Here is a 19,093-nt window from a genome sequence, read left to right as displayed (position 1 = left end):
TGATGACGACACCATCAATAAATTCATCAAGAAGGTGGATAACCAGACAGATCTTGGAAGACACAGACAAACACGCATTCCCACTCCTGTTTCAAACAAGATAATTGTTATTTTCTTAAGGTTTTATATGAACCCTAGGATGTAAATATAAGTGGGCAGCTTTCCAATATACACCTATATTGTGGAAGTGAGAAAGGAAATAATCAGTGCTATGGGATATAAGAATTATTAAGAGGTGGTTCCTCTCTAGACACCTTTCAACATAGTGAAAGAATGATTTCAGGTTTCGTACTGCTCTAGGATTACAAGTCAAGAGAAGAAGTTGGATATGGTAATCAAAATGAAATTGAAATGTTTTTTCAAGAATGATATTTTCCAAAAGCAAAGTCATAAAGAGAGGACTCAGGTATCCACATGTCAAATACCAACCTGCACCAGAAACCATAAGAACAGCTTTACAAGTGTTACTTGCCACGAGCATACACACAAAGAAATGAGTCACTACATCACAAGGGCTGAAATTGTAAGAATTACCAAACACTCTGCTCATTGCACTCACACAGCCTTCAAAAGTCATACTCCAGCACACATGAAGTCAATAAAAAGCTGGCCTCTTTCCAGCTTGCATGAAAATGCTTTACTTCAGAAGATAATACAGGTGAGAATGGCTTGACTAAATGTCTGTGCAGTGTAACCACTGTCACCCATAGTGTTAAGCAAACAGTTCACTATTTGTCCTATGATTTCTGTTAGCACAGTGCCTAAAGGATTCCAAGTGTGACTCCCATTGTGTTAGGTACTGAATATCATGCAGTTCTGCTTGCCTGTACTACTGAAAATATAGTAATAAGTCCTGTCGTGCAATATAGATGCTTGAAGGAGAACAGTGTTGATGCATTTTGGTCAAGGGTTTGGTATGCAAACAAAAATAAAAGAAAGAAATTGGTTTCTGTTAAACCCAGGCTAAATTTTCCAGCTCAACCCCTGCCATACAACTAATTAAGCAAATGACTAGTAATCCACAGAGGTTTCTGCTACTTTATTATTTTTAACTCAACTCTATGATGCATTTACATAGGTCAGGAACATGTCGTGCATGTTCCTGTTCCCATTTCTCTCATCTTTCCAATCGTGTTTATTTTTTAGATCCTTTCCTACAGTTTAAAAAAAAAAAAAAAAAAGCCACCTCTGGTTAAAAGTTGAGCATATTGTTTGACAGTAACATCTACGTCAATGGGTCTCTAAGAAACTCACTGTAACAGAGACTGCGTGACCCTGTGGCAATCCACCTTCTCAACATGGGTACCCAAAAATGAGATACATTAATTCAAGTTTAGTGAATGAACGCTCAAACTAAGGGTCTATGCAACTTTCCCCTTTCAGAACAGATTGCAAGTGGGAGAGATGAAGTTTTCTTGTTTCCCAGTCCTCTACTTGTTTCCTTGACTATTCTGCAGCTAAACTAAAAATATTTTTTATATTGCATCCACCAACAGTAATGCACACATTTCAAAGTAAAACTTCCATAGCAGTATTTTGGGAGGTGAAGACACAAAAAAAAGAAAAGAAAAAATAACCACCACCACCACCAACAACAAAAGCAACCAACATATATTGCTATGATATTTTGCCATACAGCATAACTGCAGTTAGGACTTCTGTTCTAGAAGTTTTGAATACTACAACCAGACAGAAGAAAAGACAATGATCTATGATCTATCTATCCAAAAAATTGACAAAGATTTTTTTTTTTTTTCAGCGCTTGAGTTTGCAGGAGAAGAGGAAACATGGTGAGAAAGGGAAAGAAGGAGAGGAAAGGAGAAATTCAACTCTCTTTCAGTTTTCCACTTTGGGTTTCATTGTTAGCTATTTGTACAGCAGTCACAATCCTGCACTTTAGGTTGAGCCCCTGAACCACAACAATTAATACCAGAACACATTATTTGAGCTTGTAAGGTAGTGTGATGCAGGATGCTAAATGATGACAGGCCACAGAAAAGGTCAAAAAACCCAATGGGGCAAGCAGTGCACGTGTTGAGTACTGTGAGAGCTATGCTGAGTAGCTGCACGGATAACTGAGTTTGGGGGATTTCTCAGTTCTGCTCATTGCTCTCAGAGTTTGCAGTGCTGCAAGTAGCAAAGAAAAAAAATGGGGGAGGGGATGGGAGAAAAGCTGTGCAGATGTATGGTGAGGAAGTAATTCTGAAATGTGGCAGCGCTGTTGCAGCGGTGGTGGATCTGCACTACTGGTTACAGTGCTTCAGGGAAGTATATTTTGTGCTTGAGTCTTTCATGTAGGAGGTCTGGGCACAAGTGGGGATATCCCAAATCAACGCTGAAAAAAACAGGGTCAAAGCACACATACATCTATACTACTAATTCCAGTTAGTACTGGGGATGTCTCTCTCTGAACCATGTACTAAGTTTATAGAACTATGTCATACAGAGCAAGTGTAGATGCAATCTAAAGTAATGGGGCACACTGAGGTGATTTTAGTCCAATTATTGCAACAAACCTAATCGCTTTAACAATGCGTTGCTCAAACCAGAACTCTCAAAGCACACGCTAAAGACTAAGCACATGTAAATCATTCAATTAACAACTTACATGAATATGTAATTTCATATCATCCTAATGTACTGACAGGCTGTCATCTGCCAAAATCTACTATATTCCTTGGTTTCCAAGACTATAATATTCTACCTTACAAAGCAGCTTACCAAGTCATGTTCTGCACTGATATTGCAGGAATACCTCTTGTTGTGGTGAGTTCCTTCTCCTTCCCATGCACGTGGAGAAGGCACATACAGACAGTGGTTACATTTGTTAAAACTATCCTTTCACACCTCTGGTGAGTGCCATCCTGAGTAGGCAGCCCTCCAGCCCTGAAAAGGCTTACGTTATATATTCAGTATTTTAAAAGCTTTTAGTTTTATCTGAATCAAAATTGAAAGCACTACAGCCCAGGTGTGCTTAGGAGCTGACCTGTGGGGACTGAGAGGTTGAGATCCAAGCTGCTGCTCTCCTCTGCTCGTCAAAAACCAGCTGTCCCCAGGGATGGTCTCGGCCAGCTGCAGCTAGAATCAGGACAGCTCAAAGAGAACAGCTGAAACAAATATCCAGGAAAGATGCCTTGAGGCAGAGGGCGACATAAAGGCAATGTTCCCACATTTGGGCAATAGTGAAAACAGCAGCTAATACCAGGAATATGTCTTCAGCTATCTCCTTCCTCTAACATTCTGGTACATCCTCAGGGAACAAACAGGCACAGCCTCCCCATACCCAGAAGCAGGCATTTATTTTTTCCAGAATGTATGGGTACCACTTTCTAATTTTCCTCTGTGTTATAGCCCAGTGACTAACACTGAACTTCAAGTCGTGCAACCAAGCATTTTGTCATAAGTTTCATACTTCAGTGCACCTTGGCCATCAAAATGCATGGTATTATAGCTAAGCAGGAAATTAACAATGGGGGGAAGGTAAGGCATCTCCCCAGGCTAACGTGATTTCAATGTGCAGAATAGAGTTGAGAAACTGACAGCTCACAAGCAGCAAGACTGTAGCCTGCTGGTTTGTGTCTGTTATTGCAATGAGGAGAAATCTGGACCACTGCTATTTCTCCAGGCATCATCTTCTGCATTTATATTACACAGTCATTACCTAAAATTGTCCTGGGAAAATTCTAAGTCAGAAAGTTTGGACCAGATGGATTTAAATATTACAGATTAGACAGGAGAAGAGTTCACAGGGCAGAAATCTTGAGCATAGGCAGATGGGAGATGGCTATACGTTCTGCTGAATCACTCAGACTCTAAGTATCAGTTTGCCTATAAAGAGAACATAAACTATCATTAATATATATAATTATTATTATATTATTCTTGTTTTTTACCAATACTATAGCAGTAATATCTGCTCTATGCATAAAGTGCTGTATGTGAGGTGAAGCTCACATTATATAGATATTTTTCTAGTATAAAAATAGCCCAAGAAGGGTTGGTTGTGGTAACAAAACAGCTGCTCAACTGAATTGCACAGAAATGAAGCAATGAAAATGGGTCCTGAAATACATCTGGAAGATGGCACACATGGCATCAGCATACACATGCATTTTGTATCTGCCAAATGCAAGAAAGACTTTGACTAACTCTTTTTTTTTACTGATCTGTCGAGAAAGAAAGTTGGTACATGGCCTGTTCACTATATTTCAGTGACTTAATGCTTTTAGAAGTGTGTTCTCACCTCTCCAGCACCCTCTTCTGGGCTCTAGCTAGTTAAGCACTATACTCCGTTTTCTAATGTTCACCACAGGCCAAAATAATGTTGGGATGCTAAAGATTATGAATTGTTTCCTTACTCTTGTTGAAGCTTTAGGGATTATTTTTGTGGCATAAATTCATAGGAGCTACCCCCAGAATTATGTCTTCTGTATAATAATCTGACTCAGATTCAACTTGTCAACCAGAAGATCCAGTTCCTTTTCCATGGGGTGCTCTCCAGCCTCTCTTCCCCTAGTCTGTACAGATATCCATGGTTGCCCCTTCCCAGGTGCAGAATCTGGCACCTGCTCTTGTTGAACTTCATGTGTTTGGTGATTTCCCAGGCCTCTTATTTGTCAAAATCTCTCTGTAAGGTCCCTCTACCCTCAAGGGAGTCAAAAGCTCCTCCCAGTCTAGGGTCATTTGCAAATTTGCTTATACCTCCACATCCTTTATCCAAGACACTGATGAAAACATTAAAGAGAACTCACCCTAAAAAGGAGCTCTCTCATTAGTGACTGGCTGCCAGTCTGATGTATGCCCATTTACTAGAACCCTTTGATCCCAACCTGTCAGTCAATAGTTTAACCTTCATATTATGTTGTTGTCCAGCTTTATGCTGGATATTTTGTCCAGAAGGGTATTGTAAGGAACAGTATTGAAAGCACTGCTGAAATCCAAAAAGATTACTTCAATTGCCTTCCCTTGGTCAACCAGGTGGGTAACCTTGCCATGAACAGAGATTAAGTTAATTAAACAGGACTTTCCCCACATGAGCTTGTATTGGCTGTGACCAGTGACTACATTGCCTTTTCATTTGTTTTTCAATAATCCTTGAGCTCAACCTCGTCACAGAAGGACAGTTTTGCTACTTATAAATAAGTAATCTGCCCTGCACTTTTTGATTCAGAAGTCTGGCCTGAGATACTCATTTGAACACAGACTGAAATGTCAAATCTGACTTCAGCTTCAATCTTCATGTACAGAAGACAGCAGATCTAGGATTTGCCTTTATATCTGAATAATGAGAATATTTGCCAAGGCAGAGGCAGTATGTCTTTGCCCCATTTGTGATAGAAAGGCAACAGGGTGTGAATGCACTGTCTCTCAATTTCTTGCAGTTGTTCATGGGAATGCAAATTAGAATGAACATTAAATAGTATCTAAGCAGTTTACATTTCAGGGAAAGGCACTGGTGCAAATGACTGGAACTAGAGGCAGCAACGCATTAGCTGTGATGCTAAAAACATGAATACATGTGAGCATGGTTTTCTGAGAAGGTATCCTTAGGTCTGCAGATACCCTGTATTTCCACCTGTTTTATTTTGAATACTAACTCCACGCAGAGTTTTAAAGATTTTTTTTCCTCGGAGGAGAGTGGGACAAAGGAGTAAATTTTTCAGAGTAATAATTCTTCCTTTAGATGAAAAAAGAAGCAATCAAACAAAAAAACTTAGAAGGCTTGTTTTTGTAGATATTGCACTTCAAATTTATTTCCTACCTCAGATGTGAGACTTATATTTGTTTATTATGGAGAAAAGGCCATATGTCAAGCTAACACTCTGTTTGCATATTCAAGTTGATGCTTTTCTAAATTACAAAAATGAGGCCAAAATTGAGACTAGCTGTTGATTGAAGCCTATTAGAGCAGAGGATGAACATAAAATTACATAAAATTTAGAATTGCTAAATTGCATTTAGGTATCAGCAGATACAAAAGGTGCCTTGAACAGAGATATTGACAAATTAGACTGGGAAACCACCAGCTACATGAAGCTTAACAAGAGCAGGTGCCAGTTTCTGTACCTGGTACAAGGCAGCTTTGCATACCTGTATAGACTGGGGGACAAGAAGCTGCAGAGCAGCCCCACAGAAAGGGATCTGGGGGTTCTGGCTGATGACAAACTGAATCTTAGACAGCAGTGTGCCCTGGCAGACCAAAGGTCCAAACGTACACTGTGGTGCATCAGGCCCAAACCAAGGAAGGGGCTGTCCCACTGTGCTGTGTGCTGTGCAGGTGCACCTCCAGCACTAGGTGCAGGTTTAAGTGCCATCATATGTGAAGGACATAAAACAGCGACAGGACCCAAAGGAATGACATGAGGCTGCATCAGGGGCGGGTCAGGTGTGGGTTAGGGAAAGGTTCTGCACCAGGGCAGTGGGCACGGCCCCAAGTGCTGGAGTTCAAGGAGTATTTAGACAATACTATCAGACATGGAGTTCAGATTTCAGGTGGTTCTCTGTGGAGCCAGGAATTGGACTTGAAGATCCTCATGGGTCCCTTCCAATTCAGCAAACACTGTAATTCTAAAAAAAAGTTTTAGTGTGCAGTCTCCTACCTAACATCAAGATTAACAACCTGGTATTGGAAGCAATGAGCAAGACAGTGCTGAGAATATACTTCCAAACACATTAAATTCCTAAAATACAGTGAGCAACAGATCCATGTACCAATGTCTTGTCCTCTTTCTCACCGAAGCAGCAAAACAAAAAGGGAGTTAGTCAAAGCCCTCCTTGTGTTTGGCAGATACAATATGTATGTGTGTTCACCCTATGAATGCCATCTTTCAAATGTATTTCAGGACTCGTTTTCATTGCTTCATTTTGCTATTATGTTACCACAACCAACCTTTCTTGGGCAGTTTTTTTTCCTATCAGACAAACATCTCTATAACCTGAATTTCACCTGTAGCTATAGTTTACTCATAGAGCAAACACTGCTGTCATAGTAGTTGGTACAAACCAAAAATAATAATATAATAGTAATAGCTTATATTCTATGCATAGGCAAACTGATACCTTAAGACAGAGGAAACAATTCAGCAGAATTTATAGCCACCTCCCATCTGCCTTTGCTCAACATTTCTGCCCTGTAAACTGTTCTCCTGTCTAATCTGTAATGTTCAAATCCATCTGGTCTGAACTTTCTGACTTAGAATTGTCCCAGGACAATTTTAGTTAATGATTGGTAATGTAAATGCAGAAAACAGAGCGGGCCCCTTCTAAATCAGGAGATTCTACGATTCTATGAAATTTATGCATTGCATAGATTGATGCTTGACTAACTGCCCCCCTAATGCCTTGGCAAAGACTTGCTAGGAGAAGTTGTAATTAAGTTTCAAATTGATAGAAGCCTTAAATATATATTTGAAAGCATTCTAAAACATTTCAGCATTATTAAATATTTAACATCGCAAGTTTTAAAAACAAGTTGAATGACTAATCGGAATTGCTTCCCAGGACACTGTCCTCGTTGATGCTTTGTTTTTCACTTAGAGATACTGTATAGTTCTTAACACAAGAGGTTATCGTTTTCAATTTCTGTTACTCACTCCCAGACAGAGGCTGAGAAGAAAAACAGGTCACAGTAAGAGGCTGTTAGTTACGTAGTCTTCCTGCTTGCTTCCTTCCTGTTTTTCAAGCCTATCAATTCTACTGCTTTAAGGAGAGAGACCCATATGAAGTTGACTGTCTCCTTTTTATTGCCTCACAAAACAATCACAGGAATAGCAACAGTGTTATAGAGACACATATGATGGTACAGTGCAGAATTTCAGCATTCACAGCTTTAGAACTACTGTCTCGTATCTTATTCTCTGGAATGTTCACTGATAACTAATTTTGTAGAGAGTTTCTCCTATACAGTGATATGCATCATTTTTCCTTACTGCTTATTCTCACTGTGGCAAAGGTTCTTCAACATTTCCTCTGGAAGAGAACCTGCATTAAAGATGAAAAACTTGCCCTCGATGAAGGCTTCATTTCACTTTAACCACCCCTGATAAAAGTGCAAACCCTTGCACTAGGCACTAGAGGGCACAACAGATGTCCTTTGGATACATACTTTAAAATCTTAACACACTATTGAAGAGAAGTAACCATGTGTACAGTAAACTTGGTATTACTCCTCAGAAAACTGTAAGGAAACTAAAATCATTCCTGTGTAGCTATAATCTATTTTATTTACTTTCCAAGGAAGATGACTGTACCTTGCACCCTAGTTCAACAAATCACTTTTGGTCATAGGGGACTAGCAGTGATGGCCTGTTGTTTCACTGTCATACTCAGTGCAAGAACGAAGGGGCATCAGCTGGAGCTGTTAGGAATCAGATGCAGAACAGCCAAAAGGGATCATTCTTCACACAGAAGGCAAGTCTGAAAGTTTTTGCTAAAAACTTTGCACATTTAAGGAACTGGCATGGATTCATAGGGAGATCAGGCAAAGTACTTAACAGAGAGGTAAACTGAAGTTTACCATACAAATTGCTATACGTTCAGATCCAAGGTAAAGATATCTGCAGGCTAAGCAGTGGGGCAAATATCCTACATGCTTACCCTGCCCTTACTCTTTTGAAGGAAGCTACTCGTGAGCAAAGTTGAAGACAGGATACTAAGTTAAACAGGCCCTTGGTCTGAATCCCTACTGCCATTGTTATTTTCTTAGGATCTGTGTTTTGTGTTAGAGAGGAGAACGTCTGTGCCAATCAAAAGTAAGATAAGCTATACATATACGTATTTCTTATGAAGTCCAACTCAGTCAGTGCTCAGGGATAACTGACAGGGACAGGAGAATTTTATTCCATTTTAATCACTGCTACTTTTTTCATTGATAATTAGCAATGAATTCCTTAGAGTGAGAAATATAAAAAAACAGAGTGAGAAAAAGAGAAGAACAACATCCTTTTCTTGCTACAAGAAAAGACTGCAGAGATGCAAATACAATGGAAAAGAAAAAAAAAAAAGAGAATAAGAGAGATTTCCAACCCGCAAAATGAAATTCTCATTGCAGGTGTACGCTGTTCTTTGATGATGTCTGAGCCACTCTTAACACTTTACTGGGAACTAATGAACATTAAAAATGAGGGGGATGCAAAAGAGGTGGAAGGGAGACTATAAGAAACTCCACTCCGTCTCACAGAGTTGCCCAAACCATTCCTCCTTGTCCTATCACTATCTAGCCACATAAAAAGTTTACTTCCCTCCTACTGATAAACTCCCTATAAGTACTGAAAGATCTCCCCAGAGCCTTCTCTTCTCCAGGCTGAACAAGCCCAGCTCCCTCAGCCTATCTTCATAGGAGAGATGCTCCAGCCCCCTCCAGACCTATTCCAAAAGCTCCCTATCTTCCCTGATGTGCTCCCTGAAGTCCTTTCTCCACATGAAACAGACTCTCCCGTTAATGTGATCTCTGTGTACAGGTGAACCTTTTCAAATATTGTTGACATTAGCTACATATGTGTTAACAACACATCTTGAGGAGGACAAAAACATTTTGTACTCAGAGAAAATCTGTCCTTCAGTTGTACATCTTAGATTCACTGTTTGCATTACAGGAGACCAAGACGGCTGTGACTTCTGTGCCAACTATGTCAAAACATAGGAATTGAACTGCTTCATGTCATGATAAGACCAAGCACGTCAGCTCCCATCAGACTGTGAGAAAGCTCTGGATTATTTGGAAAGCTTTTTGGCTTGGGAACAGCCGTCATTCACTCTGAGCAGACTCCTGATAGCAATGGGTGTGGATAGGAAAGGAAGCAGGAGCTCAGAGGAGGCTGCGTGCCAACAGAGACCTGGTTGATGTTCAGGTGATGCCCAGGCAGCAACAGTGATATTGAACAGGACAGAATCCTAGAATCATTTGAGTTGAAAGGGACACTTAAAAGTCATCTAGTCCAATTCCCAGGCAATGAACAGGGATGTTAACTCCTAGATCAGGTTGCTCAGAGCCCTGACTGGTCTGTAAGTCACTGCTGTCACCAGTGCCTGCAGTACATTCTCCCTGGGAAGTAATGGGAAATGCCGTGGGATTTGTGTCTCCCGTAACTTGGGCAGCAGGTAAAAAATGCCAGTGGCACAAGCTTTGCACAGAGATTTTCTCACTGTAGGAGGACACAGGTAGCTCTGGCGTTTATTGATCACTCAAACACTTGGTTTTTCCCTGAGATTCTCCATTTGGAAACCCCAGAGTCATTCTCAGCCCCTCTACACACGACAGTTGGAGGAGGTGCTCAACAAGCTGCTGTTGCCAGCGACGAGCATCGGCCTTTACAGCAGACCACGAGCACGCGATCATCACATACATACACCTATACACGCAAACACAACGGGAATGACAGCGTGCAGCATAACCAACGCCTCCAGCGGCGGCAGCAGCCGCAGCCTCGGGCCGTGGCCCGCCCCGCATTGGGCCCGGCCCTCCGGAAAGCGGCGGGAGGGCAGCGAGGACGCGCAACGGCCGGCCGGCCGGGCTCCGCTGCGGGTAAAGCACGGCGGGAAGCGGTGCGGAGCCGCCCCGGGGTCTGCCCTGCAGCGAGGGTGGAGAGCGGCGAGAGGGTCTGAAACGGGGTTTGAAAAGGCTAGGGAAGAAAGGCCGAAACGCAAGCGCGATTCTCTGCCTCGTCAGGGGACGAGGAGAGATTTAAGAAGTCCGTTCTCGCGTAGCTCTGTCTGCCCGGCAGAGCTCACGAAAGATCTGCTTACGGGCCCCCTGCCCCGCTCCTGCAGGCAGAGATCTTCTGTACCTCCTGGTGGTGTTCCTCACCTAAACGAACGCGTCGTTTGAGCTTACAGGCCGTATAGGAGTCACAGGACAGAACCTTCCAAGCGCTACTGGAGAATGGCAGGTAAGAACAACTGCTGATACAAACGCGATTCACTTAGACCCTCGGCAGGCTGGTGCATGGAATGCCTGTAGTGTTGACTTGTGATACTAAGCCGTTATTTTGTCAAATCACCTCAATTCCCTCAGCGAAGAATACATTTGAGAACTCCAGTCTCTCCAAACATGGTGTCACAGTGCCCCCAGCTCCACTCCAAGGGCAACAAATCAGTGGAGAAAATGAAATCATGAGATGCCTGAATTACGCATTGCCAGCTGGGAACTGAGAGCTGCTCGTTTTGCGTATTTCTTTGGCAGTTGCGTATCCTTGTTGGCAGTTTGACATAAACCAGAAAACTCACTGGCACACTAAGAAAAATCATGTCACTTTTTGTTGGTGTCCCCATGAAGACACTGAAGTGCGATAGTGGCATCTGAACATCTGATGTTGCCGCTCGCACAGCACTGAAACAGAAGATGTAGAGAGGACCTACAGGAAGGCGCTCCGAGCTCCCAGAAATCGTTTCTACAACAGTTTCGAGGATGAGTAAATTGGTGCTGCTTCGATCCCATCCTGTTTGCACAATTGCTGCGGCCTGTCTACCCGGCTGAGGGAACTAAATCAACAGAAGGCTTTTTTTTTTCCCCCGTCGCAGGGTGTTTTGTGGGGTAGTAGTGGAATCAGGCAAACACAAAAGCTGATTCAAGAGGACCTTGGCAGAAGGAGAAATTGGAAAGCCCCAAGTTGAGCTGGTGTAGGGCAGCGTGGCCTGCTAAAGAAATACACCCACTGTCTACTGAGTTCCACCCAGGAAAACCCAGCATTAGCACAGAATTGTTGGAGGGGCGCTTAATTACTTCCTCATGAGTCACCTCTGTCGAGCAGGAATCAAATGCTGTTGCTGTGATTTTCACTATTTTGGTGCTGCTCGCAAAACACAGCACAGAAAGTGTTTTGTATCTGCCTGCCTCAAAGGTGTCCTCTGCTTTTCTTTCTGCCTCCAGGGAGAAAAGTCCTGATAGTCTACGCACATCAAGAGCCCAACTCTTTCAATGGATCTTTGAAGACGGTTGCTGTGGAAGAACTGAGCAAACAGGGCTGCAGTGTCACAGTGTCTGACTTATATGCAATGCAGTTTGAGCCACGGGCAACAAGAAATGACATCGTTGGTGAGAAATTTTTCAACAGTAGCAGTGAGACAAATTTGCATCTTGTTCATGCTGTGCATTAACAATCTAGAGCCCATGCTGTTAGGTGCACTCTGAAAAGCAGTTGCTATCATTCTGCGCAAATGTTACTCAACTAACAAAACTGATTTTTATTTTCTGCAAGCACTGATCAAGAAATGTCAGTGTAAGTATCACCTATTTTTTAATAAATCTTAGAAATGCCCCCTCAATTAGAAAGATGAATCATCTGTATAGTACAGACCTGTAAAACAGTGTTCTGTCTATAGACTGAAGGGAATCAGGGATGCCATTGTTTTCCTGGTATTTGCAATCAACTGAAGAGACACTTTAAGAACAACCTCCCCTTAATGAACAATATTGCAAATGCTTTCTGCAAATTAGCTCCAGACGTTTAAGTGCATGGGCTTGAGAGTCATTTTGGCATCCCACAACTATTTAATAGCATTTAGCCATAGTAATTTTTCTAGTCAAGAAAAATAAAACACCATCTATGAGAACTGACAGTCTTTCTTTAGAGCAAGAATCAAAAAGAAACATCACAGGTCTGAGGTGAATACTGGCAAATAAAGGAGATGCTTACCGACAGTGAGACTACAAGACTTAAGCATTTCTAAAAGTCTACTCCTGGGCATGACCCTTGGCTCACAGTGAGATTACTGAGAGACAAAAATGCATTGCACTTGTTCAGAATCAACCTCTCATCTGAAGTCCATTTCTCTTGGGTGAGAAATGCCTTCAGATATCATTGTACAACTTAGTTCAGTTTATGAGGTTAATACTTCCACCTTCCTATACTTTTAACCAGTCCTTTTGCTGAAGACTGATGAACTGCTAATTCAATCAGCAGGAATGGATGCATAGTTTGATTTGGATATACTTGAATCATGAAGGAGCCAGCACAGCCAGCGGATACTGGGGAACCACCCAGCCTCTGCTGAGTTGCCACAGAAACTGAAGAGCAGCTACATAGTGTTGTGACTGCAGTTTCAGTAATCTCTAATGCAGAGGCAGAACAATTAGCAAAATTCTCATATACATCTTCTTAAATCATCCACCTGCATCACCAGATTAGATCTTTTTGCACATCACACGTTACTTCAGAAAGGTGAAAGTTTCAGTACTCTGAGATCACACATTACTCCCCACTTTGCAGTCAGGTCATCATCTATCAGCTGTGATGATACTGAATAGCCATGAAAAAAATGTAAGTGGGAAAAAAAAGGCAAGCAGTAACTCGTTTTAGAACTGTTTGATTCTTATTTGGCTACAGTGCCGTGGATGGAGTAAGCAATGACTATGCCCTTCTCTCCACAGGTTGCTTGCACAACTCAAACGAGTTCAATTATGCAGTGGAGATGACAGAAGCTTACAAGAAAGGATGTTTGTCCAACGATTTGATGGAAGAGCAAAAGAAGGTGCAGGAAGCAGACTTACTGATTTTTCAGGTCATTATTTTAAATTGCATTAAAATACTTCCGTTGTAATGTACAGGGCTGAACAGCCTCAAAGGAGTAGTAAGTGAGAAGATTACAGATTTCATTAGGTACATTGATTTTAGCCAGAGTGAAAACAGGCAGCAGTTCAGCAATCAACATAAAATGGTTTGTACCCAGCATAGCAATTTCAAGGTGTCAGGTTTTTCTGATATGGTGTATATTTCAGAAAACATCAAAAATACCAGATCGAGTGTATTACTGGTGCTAGCACAGTAGGAATTTTTCACACAAATAATGGCTCCACACTGACATTTTTAGCAAATAGGAAGGCATCTGAAATCAGATCTTGAAAACAGCCAAGTAAAATTCACATCTGCACTTCACTTAGAAACTAACATTCAAAAACAGTGCAATTAGAATACTTTTGTGAAGACTGCTTCTTATGCCACTGTACTCTGAAACCATTGCATGGGTCCACTCAGACTATCAAGTACTGAGTGCAAATAATGCTATAATTCTCAGTATGAGAACAGTGCCTTATTATCATGCAGCCCAATACTATACTCACATCTTGGAGCACAAGCAAAGCAAACACAGATTTATGTACAGGAACGTAAGGGTTTAAATGCGAGTAAGCAGTTTCAAGTTTGGGAAACTGTAGCAGACACCAAACCATCAGCTGTAAGGACAAAGGTTTCGTCTCTAAATAATGGCACAGGAACAAGCACAGATCAGGAGTACAATTATTGGAGTAGTTATAACAGCAAATCCAGAAACTTGCTGCAACAAGGCCAAATGTAATGTTGTATATTCGCAATGATGTACCTGACCATGGTTATCAGGCAGCAGGAAGCTGGGCATGGCTTCTTTTATGGGCAAGGAGTTTGGGGCAGCCAGCAAGCTTGGGGAGTTCTGACTTCCCCAACTGTACTGCCCTCTTTCAATGCTGAGTTGGACAAGCAATGTCTGGACTTGCTAGCTGACTTTTACAACTCATCTCTGCTCTCTTCTGCAGTAGTCCTGCCTTTGGCGTGCACAAGGCCCAGAAATATCACAGGAAGCAACACTAGCCCCACAAAGTGGAAAAAAGCATTCCCTATGGGAGACAGATGCCTGGGTACAGAGCAGGTCCTAAATGAAACAGCAGCGTCAGCAGTGTAGAGAGTGAAACGTCACATATTTGTGCAAATGCAGTCAGTAGCAAGGATAAAGTACACAATGTACTGGCCTACAGAGTGCTGATATTCAGGAAAATATTGTGACCAAATTCGTAATCAAACTGTTGGCCTAGCTACAGCTTGCATATATTCAGCTGTCCTGTTCCTGGTGAAATTTAGGATATGACTGCATCCTGAGCAAGTATTTCAATGCACGTTTTCATCATTTTCAAAATATTGTTTCTCAGATAAGTATCAGAACATCCTCTGATGGAAGAGGTTGCTTTCTACTTTCTGTCTGTAAAATACTAGGAGTTGAGCACATTCTGGTGCAGAAAAAATATAATAATAAGAAAAGAGGGGGGGAAAAAAAAAAGGAGATCTCCTGTTAGAGAGGAAGCTTTCTTCTCAAAATAGTGGTTCAAGATCATCATGTCAGTGGGCTGCAAGACAGTGTCTTAAAACATCATGGCGTTAACAAATGTCAGATCAGAACTGCTCACGAGATGTCCTGGTAATAGGTCTCCCTGTGACCATTTTGGCAACAATAACCATTAGCTTCTACATTTCTTTTGCATTTTGTATGGTCTTGAGTTTGAAAAAATGACATTTTCCAGCTCTACCATTTTCCAACTTCCATTCATGTGGATGTTCTGACATTCACCATGGTATTAACGCACTACAGCTGCTTAGCTATGCATGATTACTACAAACAGAGAGCACTTCAGTTATTTTTGCCAAGCATAGTTACTGCCTCTCCGTCCTCAAAGATGTGTACAAGATCTGAACAGATTAGAAAAACAAGAGATTGCCTACAGACCAGGCCTAGGGACGCCCTATGCTCTCTGCACTAACAAGGTCATTCATTTTTTGCCTAGTTTCCCTTGTACTGGTTCAGCATGCCAGCAATCATGAAAGGCTGGATGGACAGAGTCTTGGTCCAAGGATTTGCCCATGATTTTCCAAACTGTTATGACTCCGGTTTGCTCCAGGTATGTTTCTGAGACTGTTTTATTAAGTTCAAAATTTTTGCAGTGCGCTTTAGGTAATAGTCTTTTCATAGAATAGCATGGCTTGGGTTGGAAGTGACCTGTTCCATTATACTTTCAGCTGTCCTCCATTCCGTGGAGGAATTACTTGTTTTTAGAAGCCTCTGGCTTTATTCAGGCCTTCAGCACTGCAGTTATGAGGGCTACTCCAAAAGTAATGCCTCCTAATTTATTATGTTGGCCCATGATGTCAGATGGTGGTTATATGCTTTTTGTATCTGTTGTAGTTTCTCTGAAAATAAATAGAAGGCATTACTTTTGGAGCAACCTTAATACATTAGTTCAGGTCTTTGACACTGAGGTACTTGTCAGTCCAAAGGGACCTCGAGCAGCTCTCAATAGTTGCTTGTTAAGTACAAGGAATTACAAAAACTGCATTCTAGTCCATTACTGGGCCTCATTCCCTCAGCTTCCTCCAAAACATAATCCAGACATCAATCCTCTTCAATACATTGCAAAAGGCAAAAAAAAAAAAAAAAAAAGAATCATTTTAGAGTCAAGGGGGGGAAGACGTAAGTTCCATGCTTCCAAATTCCAGCTGTAGCAGTCATTTTTCGTTGCTACTTAGAGATATTCATACCAGCTCAGACTAATTTGGGCTATAGCAGGTCAATATCTTTATTCTTCCAAACAATCCTTCTGTGCACTGTCATCTATATCATTTCTGATTTTCACTATTCCAAATATTTCAGCTGGTTTACATTTGAGAAATAGCTGCCCCACTGAGATGAATAAGAGTAAACTGCGATCATCATAGCTGCAAGCTGATAACAGACAAGGAAGCTGAGATACTGCACTGAGTCATGCCAGGAAAAATGTAATTTTAATTACTAAGACAGAGAGAACACATGCTGGGTACAGGCCTGTGGCCAATACCACAGTTATTGAATCAGAAGAAACACAGGGGTTTTAGAACACCTGAGAAATATTTGGAAAACCAGTTATAGCTTGAAAAGCGACAAGCAATCCCAAGTCTGAATGAAGACTGTAGCATTCAATTTTTGTGTTCATGAGAGAAGAGAATGAAGATACTCTCAGTAACAGAGTGTTTTCCAGCCACAATTTTCCAAACATTTAATCAGAGAAAGCGAGGGTCAGCCCTGTTTCATAAAAGGGTGTCAGTATACGTAATTCCTTTTCTTTATGATGTGTCTCTGCCTAAAACCCTGATGCACAGTCCATCATCTAGCTGCACATGCTCAGCCTGTGACTCTGGGCTGCTGCTACACCTGAATTCAAACAGGACACCCCTAGAAATTAATGATGTCCAGGTTTCCCTGAATCTCTCTTAAACTGTTCAGCAACTCTTCTTTAAACATGCCTAACTTAAGCACTGTGTTGTTTTGTTTTTTTAATTCTAGAACAAGTTAGCTATGTTTTCTTTCACTACTGGAGGAACTGAAGAGATGTATGCAAAAGGAAGTATGAGTGGTGATATCCGCTATATCCTGTGGCCCATGCAGGTATAATAAATGAAATCTATTGTTGTTGTTACTCATTTGCCTGAATTTTTACTATTCAATTTTTTCTCTCATTCATATTGATGTTAGTTTTACATAAAATTTATTGTATATTATAAAAAGAAATAACTCCTTTGCTAATTCCAACCATCTGCAAGCTAGGCCCTATAATCCTGCAACTGCTTTGAAAGTCCAGAGAGTTTTAAAGTTGTCTTGTACATTCTTTGAAGAAAGCCTGTGTTTGTCTCTTAGCTTCTCTGGCGTAATAGGATTTCCTTTAGCTCTAGCATGCAGTTTCTTTTTCCCATACCTACCTGAGTCATGTAGGATGGGGGACAGGAGGGCACTCAAGTTATCCTGGCATGTCTTTTCTTATTGCTGCTCTTTTGTCAGAGGTAGAAAAAGTGCTTTGAGTAATTAAGGTGGTAAGGCAAATTGAGCCAGCTACTTCTTGATATAACATAATCAGTATGTATTAATTTCTCTAGAGATTCTTTGGTCTAACCATTTTGAATACTGGCTGTGTGCCCTTATGAGGCTACCCAGCTGCATATCTTGCATCAACATAAAGAATGCTGAATGCAGCTGTGAATTCAGACATGCACAGAGAAATGGCAAGTTGAGCTGACAAATTCCACAGACCAGGATCAGTGAAGCTGACCATATTCAGTGCAGTGTATGCCATTCTGCTTAATGCCTGCCCTTCAACACTAACCAACTGCCAAGATCAATATTAAATGCCCACAATTAATTTCCCTTTTCCTGATAAAGGCACTGGCTTAGAAAACCTGTCTCACATAGGGTCATAGAAACAGTTTTAGATTTCAATATTCCACATGCTAGAATTGAAAGTGAAAAGCTAACCATCTGCTAAGGCATTTCTTTCTTTTGGGTTTAGCATGGCATCATGCATTTTTGTGGTGTGAAAATCCTTGAGCCTCACATCTGCTTTGCTCCAGAATATGTCTCTGAGGAGAAAAGGAAGGAGATGCTTACTGCCTGGGCACAGAGACTGAAGACTCTTTGGAAGGAAGAACCCATAAACTGCACTCCTGAGTGGTATTTTAATTAATGTTCGAGCACAAGACTACAGATGCTTTTTCTATTATTTTGGTGCTTTATCTCAATATCAGAATGTTAGCTTCAGAATTCACATGCATTATAGGTATCTTGAATACTACAGTTGGCAGCCTCGCTGTCAATAAAGCATTTGTCTTTACTGATTTCTGAAGAATTCTCTTCAATGATGGATGCACTGCTCTTTGTGAAGAATTATCCTTGCCCATATAAACAGTGACTTTCTGCCTGCACGTGGTTAGTAACAAAAGAGTTGCAAATTATACCATTACTGCTTATGAAACAGTAAAGTACGTTGCCAATTTTATTTCAACACTCTTCATATCAACTGCCTCTTTCTTTTTATTGGCCAGGAAATCACTGCCTATACTCATTGTGGCCAAACCTGTTTTTTTTTTAAACAAAAGATCTACGCTTGTGCCTTTGAGCTATGAAGCTTGACTGCAGATAAATAAAAGGATGTACAGTTGCACAGTGACTCAGAGCAATAGACAATTTTGCCTTGGTCCAATATCTCTTGTGCATGACAGTGAATGGGAATAAAATGGAAAATGTCATATGCACAGGTTGCGGGGAAAGTACATTTTTGTCCTAAAGACAAGGAAAATAACTTCAAGTTACCTAAAGAGGGATTAAAGAACAAGTAAAACCCTTTCCACAGGAGAATAAGTGCCTAAGCATGGAAGACTCATTGATTTGAAGGGGGGTAGTTCTTTGGAAGACATACAGTATTATCCATATTCCTCAGAGTATCTTCAGATATGTGGAACTTAATTTTACAGTTTTCTAGATTTTATAATAATGGTGCTTACCTTGCCAGAAGACAGATGAGTATCCAGTATCAAGAAAAAAATCCCAACTG

The 19,093-nt window shown here is 41.1% G+C and overlaps 2 protein-coding genes across 3 annotated transcripts in view; one reads left to right on the top strand and one right to left on the bottom strand.

The window, feature by feature from the left end:
- LOC116216425 (uncharacterized) overlaps positions 1 to 19,093 on the bottom strand; it is a 69,344-nt gene that overhangs the window by 15,581 nt on the left and 34,670 nt on the right. The window lies entirely within an intron of this gene.
- Positions 10,386 to 18,796, top strand: NQO2 (N-ribosyldihydronicotinamide:quinone dehydrogenase 2). Of its 2 annotated transcripts, XM_085220286.1 has the most exons (7): positions 10,386 to 10,522; positions 10,768 to 10,886; positions 11,867 to 12,031; positions 13,367 to 13,497; positions 15,524 to 15,637; positions 17,056 to 17,157; positions 18,053 to 18,796. In XM_085220286.1, the coding sequence occupies exons 2-7, from the start codon at positions 10,880 to 10,882 to the stop codon at positions 18,224 to 18,226; spliced, it is 693 nt and encodes a 230-aa protein (XP_085076412.1). In that variant the 5' UTR covers positions 10,386 to 10,522; positions 10,768 to 10,879; the 3' UTR covers positions 18,227 to 18,796. The 2 variants fall into 2 exon arrangements, with proteins under 2 accessions (XP_085076412.1, XP_010706715.1); XM_010708413.4 differs by having other exon boundaries at positions 10,427 to 10,886.

This window comes from Meleagris gallopavo, chromosome 3 (assembly GCF_905368555.1).
Source record: "Meleagris gallopavo chromosome 3, MGAL_WU_HG_1.1, whole genome shotgun sequence".
Lineage (NCBI taxonomy): Eukaryota > Metazoa > Chordata > Aves > Galliformes > Phasianidae > Meleagris > Meleagris gallopavo.
Note: the sequence above shows the minus strand (reverse complement) of the source record. Positions and strands in the feature narration are given on the sequence as shown.

Bases quoted from the DNA above. Each gene is read 5' to 3' on its own strand.
- NQO2 (XM_085220286.1), top strand. The intron at 13,498-15,523 runs GTCATTATTTTA...TTTTTTGCCTAG, and splicing joins CAGACTTACTGATTTTTCAG to TTTCCCTTGTACTGGTTCAG. The intron at 17,158-18,052 runs GTATAATAAATG...TTTTGGGTTTAG, and splicing joins ATATCCTGTGGCCCATGCAG to CATGGCATCATGCATTTTTG.